General features: G+C 41.7%; 1 protein-coding gene across 49 annotated transcripts in view; it reads right to left on the bottom strand.

Moving 5' to 3' along the window:
• The window catches only part of OBSCN (obscurin, cytoskeletal calmodulin and titin-interacting RhoGEF), a 170,123-nt gene that overhangs the window by 136,471 nt on the left and 13,276 nt on the right, over nt 1-20,376 (bottom strand). For all 49 annotated transcript variants that reach the window (XM_074361106.1, XM_074361109.1, XM_074361108.1 and 46 more), the window contains exons 10-11: nt 7,291-7,566; nt 3,191-3,466 (exon numbers count right to left, since the gene is read on the bottom strand). In XM_074361106.1, the coding sequence (XP_074217207.1) occupies nt 3,191-3,466; nt 7,291-7,566 (552 nt within the window). The remainder of the gene's footprint in view (nt 1-3,190; nt 3,467-7,290; nt 7,567-20,376) is intronic.

Below are 20,376 nucleotides of genomic sequence, written 5' to 3'. Positions count from 1 at the left end.
CGTGAGTCACGTTTCTGAGTGTTTGGTGATGTCATTTTCACGTTCTGCCCCATTTTCAATAGGGTTGTCTGTCTTTTTCAGCCCTTTACTTACGGAAATGCTAAAGCACTGATAGTTGCATTTGTTGTGAAATTCTTCCCCATTCTTGTGCCTTGCCTTTTCTGTTTCACCCTTTTACGGTGTCTCCTGATCCAGACAGTTCTTAAACTTAACATGGAAATGTAGATCAATTTGTCCTTCTGATTAGTACATTTATATTCCTTTTCCAAAATATTTCATACATTGAGGGCATGAAATACTTTGCACTGCCTACTGACAGCGTATGTTATCTTTCCCATTAAAGTCTGTAACTCACGTGTAATTGATCTTCGTGATTCGAGAGGACGGCTAATTTTATTTCATTCTGTTCCACATGGTCAGTGATCTTAGCGCCCTGTGTGAAGAGACCACCCTGTCTCTGCACATCACACTCGCAACCTCATAAAACACAAAAGACGTGGGCTGCTGTTGCCCAGTGGTGCAGAGTTGTTTCTGAGGCAATAATCCATTCCTTTCATGTTTATCCATCTGTGCATTTAGTCCATGTTGTGTTTTCTCTTTTTTTTTTTTTTTTTTTGAGTTATAGTCATTTTACAACATCGTGTCAATTTCCGGTGTAGAGCACAATGTTTCAGTCATACATGAACATACACGTATTCATTGTCACATTCGTCTTCGCCGTGAGCTACCACAAGATCTTGTGTACATTTCCCTGTGCTGTACAGTGTAATCTTGTTTATCTATTCTGTAGATACCTGTCAGTATCTACAAATTCAGCCCACGTTGTCTTCATTACCGTAGCTCCACACTAAATCTGGATATTGAGTATAGAAAACGCTCTCACTTTGTTTTTTTTTTCAGAGTCTTTGGCTTTTGTAACCAATTTGTCAATTTTCTTTCCATCCAAAAGGATACATATTTGAATTTTGACTATGAATGAACATCACTGACTCTCCATGGTTTCTGTGTCTTTCATCTCTCAAAGTGTTTAATAGTTTTACTAACTTAATATCATTAAACTTAAACATCAGTTATTACACTTGAGTTAGAAAATGATGCTTTTGAAGCTATTGTCATTCTTTTAAATTTCACATTCAAGTTGTCTGTTGCTAAGTGCATATATAAAAGTGTTTCCTGTACATTGATCTTATGCAATAATCTTCTCCAAGTCTCTTACTAAATCTAATCATTAATGTGTTGAACTTTCTGAATTGACAATATCCTCATTTAAAAAAAGTTTGGTGTTCTTCTGTCAATTTTATACCTTTATCTCACATTCCTGTTTACTATGCTTTCCAATGTTACAAGTGGTGGCAGAAAGCCTCCTTATCTTGCCTGATTTCCAAGCCGGGCTTTCTGTTTAAGTGTGCTGTTAGCTGGTGTCATTTGTGCTGCCATGTTTCAAAGTAAGGAAGAATCTCTATATTTACAGCCTGTTATGAATTTTAGATCATGAGATGAAACCTAAGCTTCTCAAATAATTTTTCAGGATATATGATGTTAAATTCTATCACACATTTTTATTCTGCATTTTTGGGGGATAATCAAAACATTTCTGTGTTTCATGCTGTTAAGATTACCCATTATTCTGATTTTCTAATGTTTCTACGGTCCATCTAACCACACATTCTTGGACTATGACTTTCATCATCATGTATTGTCCTCTTCAGACATTGTACAGTTTGCAAAATATCTTAATTCAGCTTTGGCATTTATATGTGATTGTCTATAATTTTAATTCTGCAAATTTCCCCGTAACATCTAAGTATCAATACTGTGTTATCTACAGAAAATGACTTGGACGGTGTATTTCCCTTTTCTATTCTGTTGAAGAACCTCCATGAACATGGAAATATTCAGTAAAATTGATCAATACAGCCATTAGGCTTAGGCCTTCCTCTATGAAAAGATTTCTGTTTAATTACTGGTTCCATGTCTTTCAAACATTGGACTGAGTTTTCTATTTCATCTTGTGTCAGTTTTGATAGTTTTCCAGGAATTCGCCAAAAGTTACAACTTTCCAATTTTTTTTTCTCATAAAATGATTTGTCATCTTTTCCTCAAATAATGTTACACAAATAGATATAGCGGCCTTTTCGGATCTCTACACACTCAGACATCACTGAACACAGATACAACACCACACTGTTTTGTGGCAGCACCTAGGAGGCACACGTGGGACTGCAGCAGCCCAGCCCTAAGTCACATTCACACTCTCTTAACAAAGAAGATACATTGATTTCTCATCCTCCTCTATGAGCCAGACTGGGATGCACAGACACACACTGACCATTAGGAAATGCTTGAAATAAAAACTGTTTTACCAGTCAGACTGCTACTATGTTAAGGCCTCTTTAACGAAGCATGTTGGTACAGCATAAGCTCCCAATGCCTCTCCATTTCTAAATTTATACATCAGCCTCCAGGGAAATTCTGACACAGGATGCTCTAACTGAAGACAAAAGGAAAGCAAGGTTTGCTTTAAGGGGAACATTCCAACCTCAGAGGTGCACCGACAGGCACATGTCTACCCGTCCCTGCTCTCTGTGTACCTGGCACAGACAGCGCAACAGGGCCTGGATCTCGATGGTGCAGGCGCAGAGGACGCTTCTCCATCCTTGTGCAAGGAAGGAAGAGATTCACAGAACATCTAAAACTTTGATGATCCAAGGTTCCGCTTGAGATATTCACAAGTTGGCATGGGTAACTGAAATTTCTCCTTATTGTTGGTCCCATTGGATCCAAATATATCACGAGTGAGAGCCTACATATAGTTCTGGGTGAGCAAATCTGGAAGCTGCCAGATCATCCAGTGGGAGGAAGTTTCCATATCTCCAGCTGAGAGTCCCCTGATCTACTTTGAACCCCAAAGCCAAGGAGACTCAGAGCCCCAGACAACGAAGAAAACCAGGCAGGCGCTGGGAACATGTAACTAAGGACCAAGCATGGAAACGCCACTCAAGATGAACGAAGGCCCCTCTGCTTCCTACACTCCCACCTAATCCAGCCACCCTGGGCTCAGCCACGGGAGGAGAAACAGCAAGATGGAAAGAAGGGAGATGTGTGTGATGAAAAGAACACCAGGGACAACATGGGCTCCGATCAGACCCATCGTCTCCAAACAAGGCTACTGCCCACTCCAGTAACTGACCTGTGACGTCCAGGCGGAAGGAGACCCTCTGGCCCCCGGCCTCGCAGCTGTACTCCCCGGCGTCTGCCTTGCCCGCCTGCTGCACCACCAGCCTCCGGGTGCGGCCCGCGGCCTCCACACGCACTTTCGAGCTGGAGCTCAGCTTCTTGCCGTCCTTGTACCACGTCACCTCCGTCTGCGCCTGGGCCACCTCGCAGCTCAGCGTGGCACTGGCCCCCGCCACAGCCTGCACTTCACTGTGTGCCGGCTGCTCCTTGGCAAACACCACCGAGGGCTCTGGGGACAGGCAGGGAGGGAGGGATACACGGGGTCAAAGATACCAACTCAGTAGGTAGGCAACACTGGGGAAAGAAGACCGGGATGGGGAGGCTGCGGGGCTGGAGATTCTCCAGGCTCTGTACCAGTGCTGTGGCCAGGACAAGCCCTTGCCTGTGTCACCCACAGGTAACACCGTTTGACTATGCATTCTCCCCCCCATCACTCTGGGCTCTTCCTGGTTGGGACCCTGTAAAACCCTTCCCCTATGCACACAGGATCTGCAGGGTCTCAAGGCATGTGTTCTTCATCCCTCCTGATGGCGCCCCAGTCTTTTCCATAAGGTTATTCAGGACATTTTTCACCTTCAAGTCATGAAAGTTGCTGCACCAGGAAACAACTGCATGGGCAGGAATGTAGGGGGACAGGAAACTCCTCCAGGTCATGCGCTAGCTGTGTGGCCTGGAGAAGTGTCACTGCCTTGTCAGCAACATGTAAGACAACTTATCTACACATTCCACCAGGGCACCATGCAGTCTGTTTCAGGGGAGGACACTGTGAAAAACGTCCCGTCTGCACAAATCCTCTAGGAGAGAGCTCTGGGGTCATGATGCGTGCATTCCCAGACAGGCCAAAGCCTTTCCGACAGGATGGTGCGGGACAAGTGCACACTGGCAAAGTGGCTCCACGCTCTTATTCTCTGTCCCTGTGGGCCATCTGGTGGGAGTGAAGCTCTGCCTCCCATGGCTACCTTCTGCATTTTTCTGAGAACTCACAAAGTGAAGGACCCTTTCTGATGCTTTTGGTCATCAATGTTTGTTCTTCTGCGATGTCACCGTTTAAGGCTTTTGCCCAAATTTCGTAGCATTTTCCATCGTACGTTCATTTTTAGGAACTTTTTATATATTTAACTGCTAGAGCCCTGACAATTACGTGTGTTCTAAATACCTTCCACATCTGTGTGGTTTGCCTTTTCACTGACTTAGGCTGTCTTCTGATGAAGCGACACCTTTAGTTTTAGTGCAGTCTAATGTCACATTTTTTTTGTTACGGTTGGCACACGTGTACTCTAAGAAATCACTCTTTACCCTGAAGTAATTAAAAACATGTATATTATCATCTAAGCATTTTATGGTTCCCCCTTCTACTCTGCATGCAGTCTCTAACCCTATGGAAGCTGACTGTGTATGTTATAAGTTACTGGTCCAATCTTTCTTCTGTCTGGTTAAATGGTCCAAGTACTATTTATTAAAACCACGTTGCCTCCACTGCTTGCATGATTCCACATTTTAAAAAAAGGAGGGGGTGAGAGGGACACGTGGTCATCTGTTACATGCAGGGCTGTGTCTGCGACCACTACTCCGGTCCTTCGGGCCGTGTATCTATCTGTACATCAAGACTCGATCATCACTGTAGCTTTATAACAGTCTTGGTATCTGATGCAGCAAACAACGCACCTTTTGGTCTTCTTCAAGAGTGTGTTGACTGTACGTGGTCTTGACAATTCGCTTGTCACTTTTCAAAACCTCCACCAAACAAATATTTGTTTGGATTTTAATTGGTATTGAACATTTTTGATTCCCCCACGATTTCTACCCAACTATTTAGGCCTTCTTGCCTGTCTCTCAAAACTTTTTAATAACTTCCTCCCACAGAGCCTTTCAGCACCTTTTTATTAGGCTTGGAATTAGAAAGTGATTTTTGGACACTACTGGAACTCTTAAAATTTCATTTTCCAGATGTTTGTTGCTACTATGAGAACACAGAAGTGTTTTCTTCATACTGATTTTTTTTACCCAGTAATCTTTCTCAACTATCATATTAAGTCTCATAATTTATCTTTTTGGATAAACCATATCATCTGCAAATTCCACTTTTGTGTTTTTCACACTTTGATATCTTTCATTTGATCTTCCTCTGAACTGTGCTGTACACTGTGGGAGAAAAGCAGTGACAGTTGGCTTGTCTGTTTCCCCATCTCACAGGCAAAGCTTTCAAGCTTTCGCTTTTTCGTGTGCGATTAGCTGGTTTGTCTGCGGCATCATTTATCAAATTAAGAAAGAATGATTTTATCTATAATTTGTGAAGAATTTTATGTGGTTGATGCTAACTTTATTAAACATTTCTTCTGTATTGAGACTGCTAAATTTTACCTACTATTTTACTCTGCGTTTGCTGAGGAAATCACTTTGTTTTTCCTTTCCACCTGCTCACGTCACTGCATTATACTGCTTTGCTTATGCTCCCAGTGTTTACGCAGCCTTGCATTTCTGGACTATGACTTTCATCACAGTGTGCTGTCAATGTTCCTCCTGATACATGGCTCAATTGATTTCGATAATATGTTATTTCAGATTTTGGCCTCGGTATCCATAATAGATTGGTCTGTAATTTTAATTCTTATTACTGTCTTTGTCAGATATTGGTATCAATGTTACGCTGGCTATAGGAAAGAAACCACAGTGTGTCTCCTTTTTCTATTTTCTAGATGAAACCCTTTGGATACGGATTTTCTTTCCAAAGGACTTCATATAATTCACCACTGGAGTCACTGGGCTTAGATCTTTCTCTATGAGAAGATTTATTATTATGGTTCCAGTTACTTAAAAGGTTATAGGACAATCGGAGTTGTCGAATGCTTCTTGTGTCACTTTTTACAGAATTTTCTAAGAATTTGATCAATTTGTCAAGCCTTTCCTATTTATTGCCAGGAAATAATTTGTCATATTCTCCTAAAATACCATTTTTAAAGATATATAATACATTTCTAATATCTATATACACCTAAAAACCACCGAATGCAGATACAATACCAAACTGCCCCGTGGTGGCACCGAGAAGTCAGTGTGTGACTACAGCCCACATTTATTTGGTATTAGGACTCTCTCTCCTAACAAAAGGAAAATACACTTACTTCTCATCCTTCTCTACAACCAGCCAGGGAGACACAGACACACACTGACCATTAGGAAATGCTATGAAATAAACACTGCTTTACCAGCCAGGGGCTGTTACTGCAGTAACTGGTCTTTAACAAGGCACGCTGGCACAGGAGAAGCTGCCACGCCTCTACACGTCTGAATCTATAAACCAGACTCCGAGAGGAGCTCTGACATTGGATGTTCTAACAGAAGACAAAAAGAAAACAATACTTGCTTTAAGAAGAGAGTTCCAGACCTCACATGTGCAAATCCCAGGCACCTGTCTGCCAATCCTCGGGGGTCTCTTTACTCTGCACACGCATTGCAAGAAAAATGGGTCTAAATTTTGCTACGTGTAGGTGCACAGATAACTTCTGTGTCTGTGTGCAAGGAGGAAAGGGTGTCCAGAACTGAAACTTTGACAATCCAGTCTTGAGGTAAATCCAAATACAACTGTGTGGCAGAAACATCCCCTTATCCTGGTTTAATGAAATTCAAACATCTCTTCCTAGTGTGAACCCACATGAGTGGCTGGGTGAGGGCATCTGGGAGCAGCCAGTACACTCTGGAGCACATACCTGCAGCTGAAAGACATCTGGTCTACCTCAGACTCCAAGTAAGACAGCACCAGACATCCAGGCACCAAAGAATACCCAGTAGGTTCTGGGAAGAGGCTGGGAACTTCTGACTGTGCATTACTGTGTATAAACATCTCCCGGGGTTTACAGGAACACCTTTCTCTCTTTTGTTCCCACCCTGTTCACTCAGCCTCTCTTGGCCCAGCCATGGGTTTGAAAATGGGAGGTGGGAGGACAGAAGGCTTGGAGAGATGAAGTCTAGTGGAAAGAGAACTGGGTCTGTCAAGGGTGCAAGCCAGTCCCATCAGCTCCACACCAGGCTAAGTTACTACCTCCTAGAACTGACCTGTGATGCCGAGGTGGAAGGAGACCTTCTGGCCCCCAGCCTCGCAGCTGTACTCCCCGGCGTCCGCCTTGCCCGCCTGCTGCACCACCAGCTTCCGGGTGCGGCCCGCGGCCTCCACACGCACTTTGGAGCTGGAGCTCAGCTTCTTGCCGTCCTTGTACCACGTCACCTCTGTCTGGGCCTGGGCCACCTCGCAGCTCAGCGTGGCACTGGCCCCCGCCACGGCCTGCACTTCACTGCGCGCCGGCTGCTCCTTGGCAAACACCAGTGAGGGCTCTGGGCACGGAAAGGGACACACAGTGTCAGAGACACAAAACTGATACAAGCCTGTGTCACAGAGACCGAAGCTTCAGAGTTTAGTAAATTTTCTCCTTGGAGCCAGCGATGTCATGTGCCCAGTAGGGTACAGAGTTGTATTTACACACATGTCTCCTGTGTCATAACCTCAGGTGTACATTTTCTTGACGTTCTGACTCAAGAGCAATTCCTAAGGCTGAAGGAAGGTGGCCAGGGTTATTCTAGCATCTGTCACAGCTAGTTTCTTGTCTTTCCCATGTGACAGTCACCTCTTGTGGGCAGGCAGGGTTATTCACTCTTGTAACCCTAGAGCCAGGCATTCAGTATGAACACCACAACTATTCTACATTTTACCAGGTATAATTCACATGTGAAGTGTATAATTCATTTACACAGCTCAGTGAAGTTTAGGTGTACCTATCTGTCCCCATGTAACCAAAACATATCAACAAACAGAACATTTGCAGCTCCCCATCCACGACTGACCACCCTCCAAAAGTAACCGCTGTTCTGACCTCTATCACCATCCATTACTTTTGCTTGTTCTTTGATTTCACATGAATGGAGTTATACATTATATACCCTCTGGGTCTGTTTTCTTTCACTCAACACAACGTCTATAAGATCTGTCCGTGGTGCTGCATGTGGCAGTAGCCTGTTCTTTCGTATTGATGTATGGGATTCTGTCATATGAGCACCACAGTTTATTTTTCCTTTTTCTCCTGTGGTTCATTTGGGTTGTTTCCAATATGGAGATACGATGTGCAAAGTTGCTGTGAGCATTCCGTTATGTATCTTTTAGGGCACAAAGAACTGTTGGCACATAGGAGCATCTGCTTTGGGCTTTTTGCCAAAGTGGTTGTACCAACTTACACTCCCACCAGCAGTGTGTCAGAGTCCCAGGTCTCCACATCCTTCACAACAGCTGGTATCATCAATGTTTAATACTTGTATATGTCCCATTAAAGTGAAATTAATACCTACAGGGTTTCAGAGATTCCATGCTGTAGATGCAGTCATTCATTCATTCATTCATTCAATCATTAACGCAACTAATTTCAATGGAAGGCCCACTATATGCAGGCACCACGGTGGTAGCTGGGAATGCTACCCTATAGCTGGAAATGGGAATAACATAATCTCCGTCCTCACAGATCTTATCTTCGATTAAGGAAAAACAGACAAACGAACATATAAATGTGACAACCACTTTTGGTCAACTAAGCGTCAACAAAGGAGGCGAGAACATACAATGGAATAAAGACAGTCTCTTCAGCAAATGGTGTTGGGAAAACTGGACAGCAGCATGTAAAACAATGAAGCTAGAACACTCCCTTACACCATACACAAAAATCAGCTCAAGATGGATCAAAAACTTAAACGTAAGACAAGATACAATAAACTTCCTAGAGGAAAATATAGGCAAAACATTATCTGACATACATCTCAAAAATTTTCTCCTAGAAGAAATAAAAGCAAGAATAAACAAATGGGACCTAATGAAACTTACAAGCTTCTGCACAGCAAAGGAAACCATAAGTAAAACAAAAAGACAACCTATGGAATGGGAAAAAATTTTTGCAAGTGAAACTGACAAAGGCTTGATCTCCAGAATATATAAGCAGCTCATACAACTCAATAAGAAAAAAATAAACAACCCAATCCAAAAATGGGCAGAAGACCTAAACAAGCAATTCTCCAAGGAAGACATACAAATGATCAATAGACACATGAAAAAGTGCTCCATATCACTAATTATCTGAGAAATGCAAATCAAAAGTACAATGAGGTATCACCTCACACCACTCAGAATGGCCATCATTCAAAAATCCACAAATTACAAATGCTGGAGAGGGTGTGGAGAAAAGGGAACCCTCCTTCACTGCTGGTGGGAATGCAGTTTGGTGCAGCCACTGTGGAAAACAGTATTGAGTTTCCTCAAAAGACTAGAAATAGACTTGCCATATGACCCAGGAATCCCACTCCTGGGCATATATCCAGAAGGAACTCTACTTCAAGATGACACCTGCACCCCAATGTTCATAGCAGCACTATTTACAATAGCCAAGACATGGAAACAGCCTAAATGTCCATCAACAGGTGACTGGATAAAGAAGATGTGGTATATTTATACAATGGAATACTACTCAGCCATAAAAACCGACAACATAACGCCATTTGCAGAAACATGGATGCTCCTGGAGAATGTCATTCTAAGTGAAGTAAGTTAGAAAGAGAAAGAAAAATACCATATGAGATCGCTCATATGTGGAATCTAAAAAACAAACAAACAAACAAACAAAGCATAAATACAAAACAGAAATAGACTTACAGACATAGAATATAAACTTGTGGTTGCTAAGGGGGAAGGGGGTGGGGAGAGATAGACTAGGATTTCAAAATTGTAGAACAGATAAACAAGATTATACTGTATAGCACAGGGAAATATATACAAGATCTTATGGTAGCTCATAGAGAAAAAAATGTGAATATATATATGTTCATCTATAACTGAAAAATTGTGCTCTACACTGGAATTTGACACAACATTGTAAAATGATTATAAATCAATAAAAAATGTTAAAAAAAAATGACAACCACGATGCAATGCTATGGTGAGTGCTATGATGAGATAAGACAGAGTGACATGCTGGAAGGGACTAACTGGTGACAGATTTGGTGGTCAGAGCAAACCTTGCTTAGGAGTGATGTTTAGGTGAAGTGCTGAGTGATGAAAGGGAGGCAGCTCTGATGAAGCTGAGGGGAGTCATTCTAACGGAAATGAGAGCTAGGGCCAGGGCTCTCCTGAAGGCACATGTACGGTGAGTAAGGAAGGTTATCAGGGAACTGCTCAGAGATACGGGCCCACAGTGGGCATCTGCTTTTCCCCTCAGGACATTGCTGCTCCTGGGTATGGCATGACAATGAAAATCTGGGCATAAGACTGCTCCTATAAAACAGGAAAGCCGATCACGCTGTGAACAGCTGGTGTGAACAGAGAGACGAAGTTAGAGAAGCCAAGCCTCCAGGGAAAAGAGACCTTGTAGAATTGAGTTCCATACTCAGCTGCTGTCCCGTCAAGACATTTGACGAGTTCCAAAGCTGCATGGGGCAGGAGTCCAAGAAGCCAAGCAGAAAACCTCTGAAAATGGGAGCAGAGTTTTCAGCATCATGCATTGCCAGAGGGACAAAGATTAGAGCTGAGTGAAAAGAGACTCACATCTATAACCCAAGACTCTGCAGAATTCTTTGGAGAATTATGCCCAGGATTAGAGGCAAACTAAAGATAGATGGCCTTGATCAAAACTGAAGTGCAGGGGGAGGGTATAGCTTAAGCGGTAGAGTGTGTGCTCAGCATGCATGAGGTCCTGGGTTCCATCCCCAGTACCTCCGTTAAAAAAAGTAATTAAATAGACCTAATTACCTCTCCCCTAAAAACAAACAAAACAAAACAAAACAAAACAAAACTGCAGTGCAGCCTTGAGCCAGTGCAGTCCTGGAATAGACTAAAGTTCTTTGTCGTTCACTCCCTCTCCAGTAAAAGAAAGGCTGATCCTGTTTTTGGAGTAAAATAACATCATCCCTGTTCAAAAGTCTTCCCTAACTATGTCCGACAGTCAACTGAAAATTTGCTGGCATGCCAAGCAAAAATGTGAACAGAAATTTCAAAAAAGGCGGTGTCAGATGATCAGTTTTGCAGCTATCAGATCAGGATACAACCATGATAATATTTTTAATGTGAAAGAAAGAAAATAGATCAAATATGAAAATTTTACTAGAGATTCTAGAATCTACAGACTCTATAAGAAGTTGAACAAATGAAAATTATAAAACTGGAAAATACAATAACTGAAAGTAAATACACCATAAAAGGGTTTGACGACACGCTAGATAAAGAAGAACAGAAGATTAGTGAATTGGAAGATAGATTGAAAGATTATATCCAAGACTAAAAAAGAGATAGAAAAAGAATTAAGAGTTAGAGAGAGAAACACATGTGAGAAACCATATTCTATGTCATTCCTCAACCATTTCCTATGGTCTTTCCTCAACCATACTCTATATTCCATGGTTAAGGAAAGACAAAAATCGACAGACTCAAAATGCTCTGCATCTGTAACCAGTATGAATACAAAGAAAACCACACCAAATTTCATTGATATGAACTGCTGAAAATCTAAATCAAAAAACAGTATCTTAAAAACAACAGGATAAGGGAAAAAATGATCCTTGTGAGAACATAATAAATCTGACAGTTGATGTTCCCCTCAAAAATATGGAATCCAGAAGACAATGGAATAAACCCTTTAAAATGCATTTTTTTAATATGGGGTGGGGGTGGTGCTAAACTATGATTTGATACCCAGAGAAAACAGCCTTGAGAATTTAGGGCAAAATAGGTATGTTTCCATACAAGCAGAAAAACACTAGAGCACCAGCAGACCTGCTAAAATACATACTAATGAGAGTTCTTTAGACAGGAAAAATAAATAATCCCAGAATACTGGGCCCAGATCCTGGCTCCGTAGTTATCTGGCTGTGTGAATTTTGGCAAGTTATGAAATTTCCTTGTGCCTTTATCTTAAATGGGAATAATCAGAATTACTGTGCCTGAGGTGGCTGTGAAGTTTACACAAGTAAAAAGACAAGAAGTACTTCATCAACTCTGGCCCTTGGCATGTAATTAATACCTGCTAGTTGCTATCTGGGAGGTTTTGTGAGAAAACAGGATTCTAGGTGGCACCTCCACAGCCCCCAAACTCCCTAATAATTAACTTAAGGAACATAAGAAGGACCTCAAGTAACCCACCTGTGACATCCATGTAGAAGACCTTCTGGTCCCTGGCCTCACCACTGTACTTCCTAGCATCCACCTTGCCCACCTGCTGCACCACCAGCCTCTGGGCGCAGCCCTTGGCCTCCATACACACTTTCAAGCTTGAACTGAGCTTCCTTCCCTCCTTGAACCTCATCATCTCTATCTGGGCCTGGGCCACCTCAAAGCTCAGCATGGCACTGGCCCCCACCTGAGCCTGTACTTCCTTACATGTTAGATGCTCCTTGGCAAACACCAACATGGGCTCAGGAAGGAACACATAGGGACATTCAACTTTCTATAATTGGGGAAGGAGAGTCCTTCTGGATCTCAAAACCATGATGCCTTGGCCACAAGTCTGCCCTTTTCCGAGCCCTCTCAACACAGAGAACTTCACACTCAGAAAATGCACAACACAGGGAACAGGTGAGTCCTCCTAGTTCAAGAATTTTTAGGTTGGCATATGTTACAATTCAAGATCTGGCATCTATGTATCAGCTATGACCTCATACTTATCCCAACAAAGGGAGCTATAATTTGTGGCTGACACATCAAAGCATAGGTATTTTCAGGGAGAATTTCTTACGTGATGTCACCAAGAACAGGCAATAACCCTGAGCCACAGGAACACTAATATGCTATCGCAGTCTACAACTTCTAGCCGGCCAGTCACCATTGGTATTACCAAAACCTTGCCCTTGGGATCAGATGCTGTTTTTTATTAACTTACCTCATTTGTTTCACATCACATTACTCTAGGAGCCATTCTGTTACTCTAGACTAGATTTTCTTCTTTATGAAGTATATCCACTGGTAATTCTTTCAGCAAGATTTTCTGAATAGCACATTCACTCCATTTACTTTCTGAAAATGTCTTTATTTCACCTTGACTTTTGAATGATAGTTTAGCTGGATATAGAATTCTAGGTAGACAATTATTTTCCCTCAGTGATTTGGAAATTATGCCATCCTTTCTCTGCTCTTTATTGCTGTTGATAAATCTGTAGGAAAGATAACTGTCATCCCATAAATCTTTTTTTTTGTTGTTGTTTCTGTTTTTAAGGTTTTTCAGATCTTCTTTTGGCTTTTGGCTTTCTGCAATTTCCTATTATGTGTTTAGCTGTGAATTTGTTTTCTTTACATTTTCCATTATTTCTTGTGAATCTTGAAGTTTAGGATTCATTTCTTTAACCATTTCTAAAACTTCTCCATATGATTTCTTTCACTACAAATGTTGTGTTTCCCACTCATGAAATTTCTTTTTTTTTTTTAATTGAAGTACAGTCTGTTACAATGTGTCAATTTCTGGTGTACAGCACAATGTCCCAGTCATGCATATACATACATATATTTGTTTCCAAATTCTTTTTCATTAAAGGTTATTACAAGATATTGAACAAAGTTCCCCACACTATACAGAAGAAACCTCATGAAATTTCATTTGTTTCTTTAAATCTGCCTGTTCTCTTTCCTAATATTTCACTTTTTCTTATGTTTTCAAATCTTCCATTTATCTCTTTAGTCATTTTAAGCAGACAATTTCAGATATTCTTTCAGATTGTTGTTCTATCATCTGAAGTTCCTGGTCTAATCTTGCTCTTATTTGTAACTTCCAACTCTCATTTATATTGAATTGTTCCCCTGGTGCTTAGATTTTTATTGTTAAAGCATCTTTGGCAGGGTTTATTTAATTGATGGTAACTAAGTATGGCCTGGGTGGTAGCTATACCCCTCCTGAGTGTCTTACTCCAGGAGTATCACTGGCCTGGAACCCCGTTTGTAGGTTAACTTCTCAGTCTGGGATCTCAATATTATAAATTCAAACTCCAATCCAGAGTGAAAAACAGTTTTCCATTTCTTTTCCCTCCCAAGCTAAGGGAGGTAGACAAGCACCTTGTAGCCTCCCTGGCTCATAGAAAGATTGCTTTTCTGGTCCATCTCTTCCTTAACGATGTGGGTCAACAAGGTTCCCAGATTTCTATAGGGGTATCAGTTCCACTTCCTCAGCTCTCTTGAACCAAAGCTCCCACTGCTTATTTGCAAGTCAAATGCAGGTACCTGGAACCAAAAACCCCACCGCAGCATCTGAGCACCAACTCATCACTCACTGCTTGTCTTCCATTCCAACTTAACTTCCAGCACCTGGAAATTTCCCTTTTTTTCCTTGCCAGTTCGATTATTAACTTACCCTGACTTTGCTACATTCTGCCCACAGAGGAAAGGCGATGTGAGGATACAGTCATCTACAAGCCAGGAAGAGAGCCCTCACAAGAAACGGACCATGCTGAAACTTTGATCTTTGACTTCAGCTTCCAGAATTGCAACAAAATAAATTTCTGTTGTTCAAGCCACACAGTTAGTGGCATTTTGTTATGGCAGCCTGAGCTGACTAATACACTGGGTAAATAAAACAGACTATACCTCTCCTCTTGAATTCTTTAAAATATGTTTCATAGTTAAAAGCAAGAACCATCACATTGTCTGATGAGGTTTTCAATGCACGTGGAGATAATAAAGAAGATAACAAACAACATAAAGGAAGGAAGACAAAAGGACCTATGTGAGTTCTACATCTCAACTGAAGTAGTAAAATATTGATTCTAAGTAAATGCTGAGGAGTTGAGTATGTTTAGTGCAATTCCTAGGGTGACGACACAATAATACATACAAATTCAGAATAGATAAATTAAAATGGAATACTAAAAACATCATGAATAACCCAAAAAAGGCAGGAAAGGTGAAAGAGAAACAAAAGGGAGAAAAAACAGAAATAAATAATAAAACGGTAGACCAGAATTCAAACAAATCAATTATTTCATTAATAAGTAATGCAGTCAAAACACGCTGATTATAAGATGGGTAAAAATGACTCAGCTTTATGATGTCCACAGGAAACTCACTTCAAATATGTGTAGGTAGATTTCCCGTCAAGATGGTGGAGTGGTAGGACCACGAACTCACCTCTCCTCACAACTACAACGAAACCACAACTGACTGCCAGACAACCATTGAAAAAAAGACGGGAACTTAGCAAAGAAGATCACTTTCAACTGGAAACATAAAGAGAGAACCACAGCAGGATGGTAGGAGGGGCGTGCTCGTGATATAATTGGGCACCATACCCCACCAGGTGGGCAGTCCATAAGCTGAAGAATAATTAAATCAGAGAGGCCCTCCCACAGGAGTGAGAGTTCTAAGCCCCACGTCAGGCTCCCCAGCCCGGGGTTCTGGCTTTCGGAGGAGGAGATCCCAGGACATCTGGTTTTGAAGGCCAGTGGGGCTTAACTCCAGGAGCCCCATGGGACTAGGGGAAACAGAACTTCACTCTCTTGGGAAGCATACATAGAATCTTGAGTCCAAAAGCAGAGGCAGTGATTTCATAGGAACCTGGGCCAGGCCTGCCTGCTGGTTTTGGAGGGTCTCCTGGGGAGACAGGGAATGGCTGCAGCTCACCCAGGGGACACAAAAGCTGGTGGTGGACATTCCAGGAGTGTTCACCTACATGAGCTTTCCTGGAGGCTGACATCTTGATTTGATCATTAGCACCAAGACCCAGCCCCACCCAACAGCCTGTAGGCTTAAAGACTGGGTAGCCTCAGGCTGAACAACATACAGGGTGGGAACACAGCCCCACCCATCAGCAGACTTCCTGAGCCACAAAGGCCTCTAGACAGAGCCTTCCCCTACCCCACCCCTCCTCCTGCCGAGGTCCAGGACCAAGCCTCACCCAACAGTGGGCAGGCACTAGTTCCTCCTGCCAGGAAATCTGCATAAGCCTCTAGTCCAGCCTCATCCACCAGGGGCAAATACCAGAAATAACAAAACAACAATCCCAAAGCCTGTGGAAGGAATCCACAAAAACAGTCCAGAATCTATATTTGGACCGGATGGACCCTGGCCCTTGGGTGACAAGACAAGAGTGTACTGCTGGGATGCATATGACGTCTCCCATAGAGGGCCATCTTTCCAAGGTCGAGAAATACAGCTAAGCTACCTAAAAATACAAACAGGAAGATAAACAATATGAAGCGGCAGAGGAATATCTCCCAGGCCAAGGCATAAGATAAAATTCCAAAAGAAGAAATAAATGATGAAGAGATAGGCAATTTATCTGAGAAAGAGTTTAAAGTAATGATGTCAAAGATGTTCAGAGACCTCAAGAGGAGGGTAGATGCACAGAGTGAAGTTTTTAGCAAAGAGTTGGAAAATATAAAGAATACCAGAGTGACTCGTAGATATAGAATATAAACTTGTTGCCAGAGGGGAGGAGGGTGGGAAGGGACAGACTGGGAGTTTGAAATTTGTAGATACTGACAGGCATATGCAGAATAGATAAACAAGACTATACTGTATAGCACAGGGAAATATATACAAGATCTTGTGGTAGCTCACAGTGAAAAATAATGTGACAATGAATATATGTATATTCCTGTATAACTGAAAAATTGTGCTCTACACTGGAAATTGATACAACATTGTAAACTGACTATAACTCAATAAAATAAAATCTAAAAACTAATAATTAATTAATTAAACAAATAAATAAACCTAATTATCTCCACCTCCCCCCAAAAAGAATAAAATACTCAGCAACAAACTTAATGAAATAAGCACAAGTACTGTACACTGAAAACTATAAAACATCATTAAAAGAAATTTAAAAGACTAAAACAAATAGAAAGTCATCTCATATTTGTGGATTAGAAGACTAATATTGTTAAGATGGCAATACTCCTCAAATTGATCTACACATTCAATGCAAAGCCCATAGAAATGCCAGCTGCCTTTTTTTTTTTTTTTTTTGCAAAATTTGAAAAGATGATCCTAAAATCATTGTGGAAATGCAGGGGACCTCAAGTAGCCAAATCAATGTTGAAAAAAAAGTTAAAAGATTCACACTTCCCAATTTCAAAACATACCACAAAGCTCCACAAAGCTTCAGTAATCAAGACTGTGTGGTACTGACACAAGGATAGACAGGTAGACATATATGTCAATGGAATAAAATTGAATAAAAGAATCCAGAAATAAGTTCTTAATCAATGGTTAATTGATTTTCAACAAGGATGCCAAGAAAATTCAATGGTGAAAAATTCTTTTCAACAAATGGTGCTAGGACAACTGGATATCCATATGTAAAGGATGAAGCTGGACCCCTACCTCACATCATACATAAAAATCAACACAAAAATGAATCAAATACCTAAATATAAGAGCTAAAACTTAAAAAACTCTTAGGAGAAAACATAGATGTCAATCTATTTGACCTTGGATTAGGCAATGGTCTCTTAGATGTGACACCTAACACACAAGCAACCAAAGGGGATAAACTGGTCTTCATCACAATTTAAAAATTTCTGAGCATCAAAGGATACAATTAAGGAAGTGAAAGGGAGAAAACATTAGCAAATCATATATCTGATAAGGCTGTAGTATTCAGAATATATGAAGAACTCTTACAATTTGATAATTAAAAGATAAATAACAATTAAAAATAGGCAAAGGATTTAGATAGACATTTCTCCAAAGAAGATATACAAATGGTCAAATGCACATGAAAAAGTGTTCAGCACAATTGGTCATAAGAGAAATACAAATCAAACCAATCAGATACCACCTCATATCCACCAGGACGGCTGTAATCAAATAAATAAACCAAAAATAACAAGTGTTGGTAAGGATGTGGAAAAAATCGAACCTTCAAACATTGCTGTTGGAAATGCAAAATGGTGCAGCCACTCTGGAAAGCCCCTCAGGAAGTTAAACACAAAATTATTATATGACTCAGCAATTCCAAGAGAACTGAAAATATATGTTCACACAAAAGCTTATATAAGAATATTCATAGTAGCACTTTCACAACAGTCAAAAAGTGGAAACGTTTGTCCATTATCTGATGAATGGATAGACAAAAAGCGATATGTGCACACAAAGGAATATTACTTGGCCATGAAAAGGAAAGAATTATTAACACCTGCTATGGCATGGATGAACCTTGTAAACATTATGCTCAGTGAAAAAAGCAGATACAAATGACCACATCTCATATGATTCCATTGAAAGGAAATGTTCAGAAGAGTCAAATCCACAGAGACAGAAAGTGGATTAGAGGTTGCCAAGGATGGGAAAGGCAAGATGGATGCGACGAATAGTGGGATCAGGGTTGCTTTTTGGGAGTCATGAATATGTTCTAGCATTAGACTGTGGTGTGGTTGCACAACCTGTGAATATACTAAAACCCACGAAATTGCACACTGTAAAAGGATGAATTTTATGACGTGAATTACTCAGTTTTAAAAAATCAATCAGTGTAATCCTCTATATTCATAGTCTAAAGTAGAAACCCCATGATTCCATCAACAGATGCAGAATAACGCTCACCCAGGACAGTTCGGGACTGCATTCGACCTCAGGAGGCCGAGCTCCCCGTGGCGCGAGGGCTCCGCGCTCTGCTTACTGCAAGGAGGCTTAGAGAGGTGAGTCAACCAACCTTCACAAGCTGATTCGTCGCACAGCCTAGTTTTAAATCAGCTTTTACAGGTTTCCTTTTTTAAAATTTAAGTGCAGGATGAGGCTGAAATAATGAAATACCCAAATCTTCTGATACTTCTGTCTTATAAAAGGCCTCCCTAAGGCAAGTAAGTGGTGCAAAACCAGCTGCGTGTTTAAAAGTAAAAATTCTTTTTTTTTTAAAGATTATTTTTGGTTGGGGGGGTGCGAGGGGTAAACTAGGTTTATTTATTTATTTATTTATTTTTAAGTGGCAGTACTGGGGATTGAACCCAGAACCTCATGGATGCTAAGCATACATTCTACCATTGAGCTATAGCCTCACCCTTATAAGTAAAAATTCTTTACGACAAAAAAAAAAAAAAAAAGGCAGGAGGTAGAATTAATGGATTAATGGCACATGAGAAGCCCTGCACATAACTATAATATGTCAAACTCATTCATTAGAAACTAGTAGTTTGGACTTTCCTTTGTCACCAAGGAACCCTGCTTCCCAACTCCTCCTCACTTGGGCCACAGACATTGGTCCAAGTCTCCAGAATGGGTGACAGGGCCCCAGTGGAATGAGAGTGAACAGTGTTTATCTCAACAATTGTGTATCCATTTGAATGTACATCAGAAGAAGGCAAAATTAGCCTCTTAAATACAAACTACACAGATGCCGCGGCTAAGGGGGACTTAGATGGGCATTACAAAAGTTTTTAAGGACCCAATTTAAAGAAAAATCTCATGCAAAGACCACCAGTTTGGGATGAAACCCTGGCAGCCTGAAGGGCTCCTGCTCGTGCCACACAGAACCACACAGCCCCATGCAGAATGGCTTCACTGCCTGTCATTCAAGTGCACAACTGTGGATACAGCTGCGTGAGCCTGTGAACACACAAGCATGTGTCCCCTGTTTAGAGCAGTGTGTTCCCAAGGAAGAATTTGGGGCAGGCAGCACAGACGGAGCATGGTGGCTGGGTGCTGTGTGCAGCCCTTGACAAGTGCCAGCTCAGTCAAACTCCCTGGACAGCCTTCAAATGAGTGGACCTCACTATGCCCACTATACAGATGAGAAACTGAGGTTGCACAAGACGATGTGGCTTCTCTGAGCATCAGGGCTCAGGTGCCAGAGCACACGCCACTCAGCAGGACCAGGGGCCGAGCACCTGCCCCTCCCTTCTCACACCGCCATCCAGAGCTTCCTGGAGACCCCGACGCACACTCAGTGAAGCGCCACCCTGTCTGACACACTTGGATTCTTCCTCCAGTACCTGATGCCAGGGCTCTGATGTCTGGGCCTCTGTTCACCAATCAAGCTCTTCCCTCTTCCCTTGACCTACCTTGCCCCCAGAATCTCAGCCCAGTGGCCATAATTTACAGTACCTTGAGGGGAGACAGCCCATGCCACTCCTGGAGGGGTGGGGATGGGTTTGGGGACAGAGTCCTCAGCACAGAATTAGCAGCTCTGTTACTGCCCC

Source organism: Camelus bactrianus, chromosome 3 (assembly GCF_048773025.1).
Source record: "Camelus bactrianus isolate YW-2024 breed Bactrian camel chromosome 3, ASM4877302v1, whole genome shotgun sequence".
Classification (NCBI taxonomy): Eukaryota; Metazoa; Chordata; class Mammalia; order Artiodactyla; family Camelidae; genus Camelus; species Camelus bactrianus.
The sequence above is the reverse complement of the archived record's forward strand: the minus strand, read 5'-3'. Positions and strand labels throughout refer to the sequence as shown.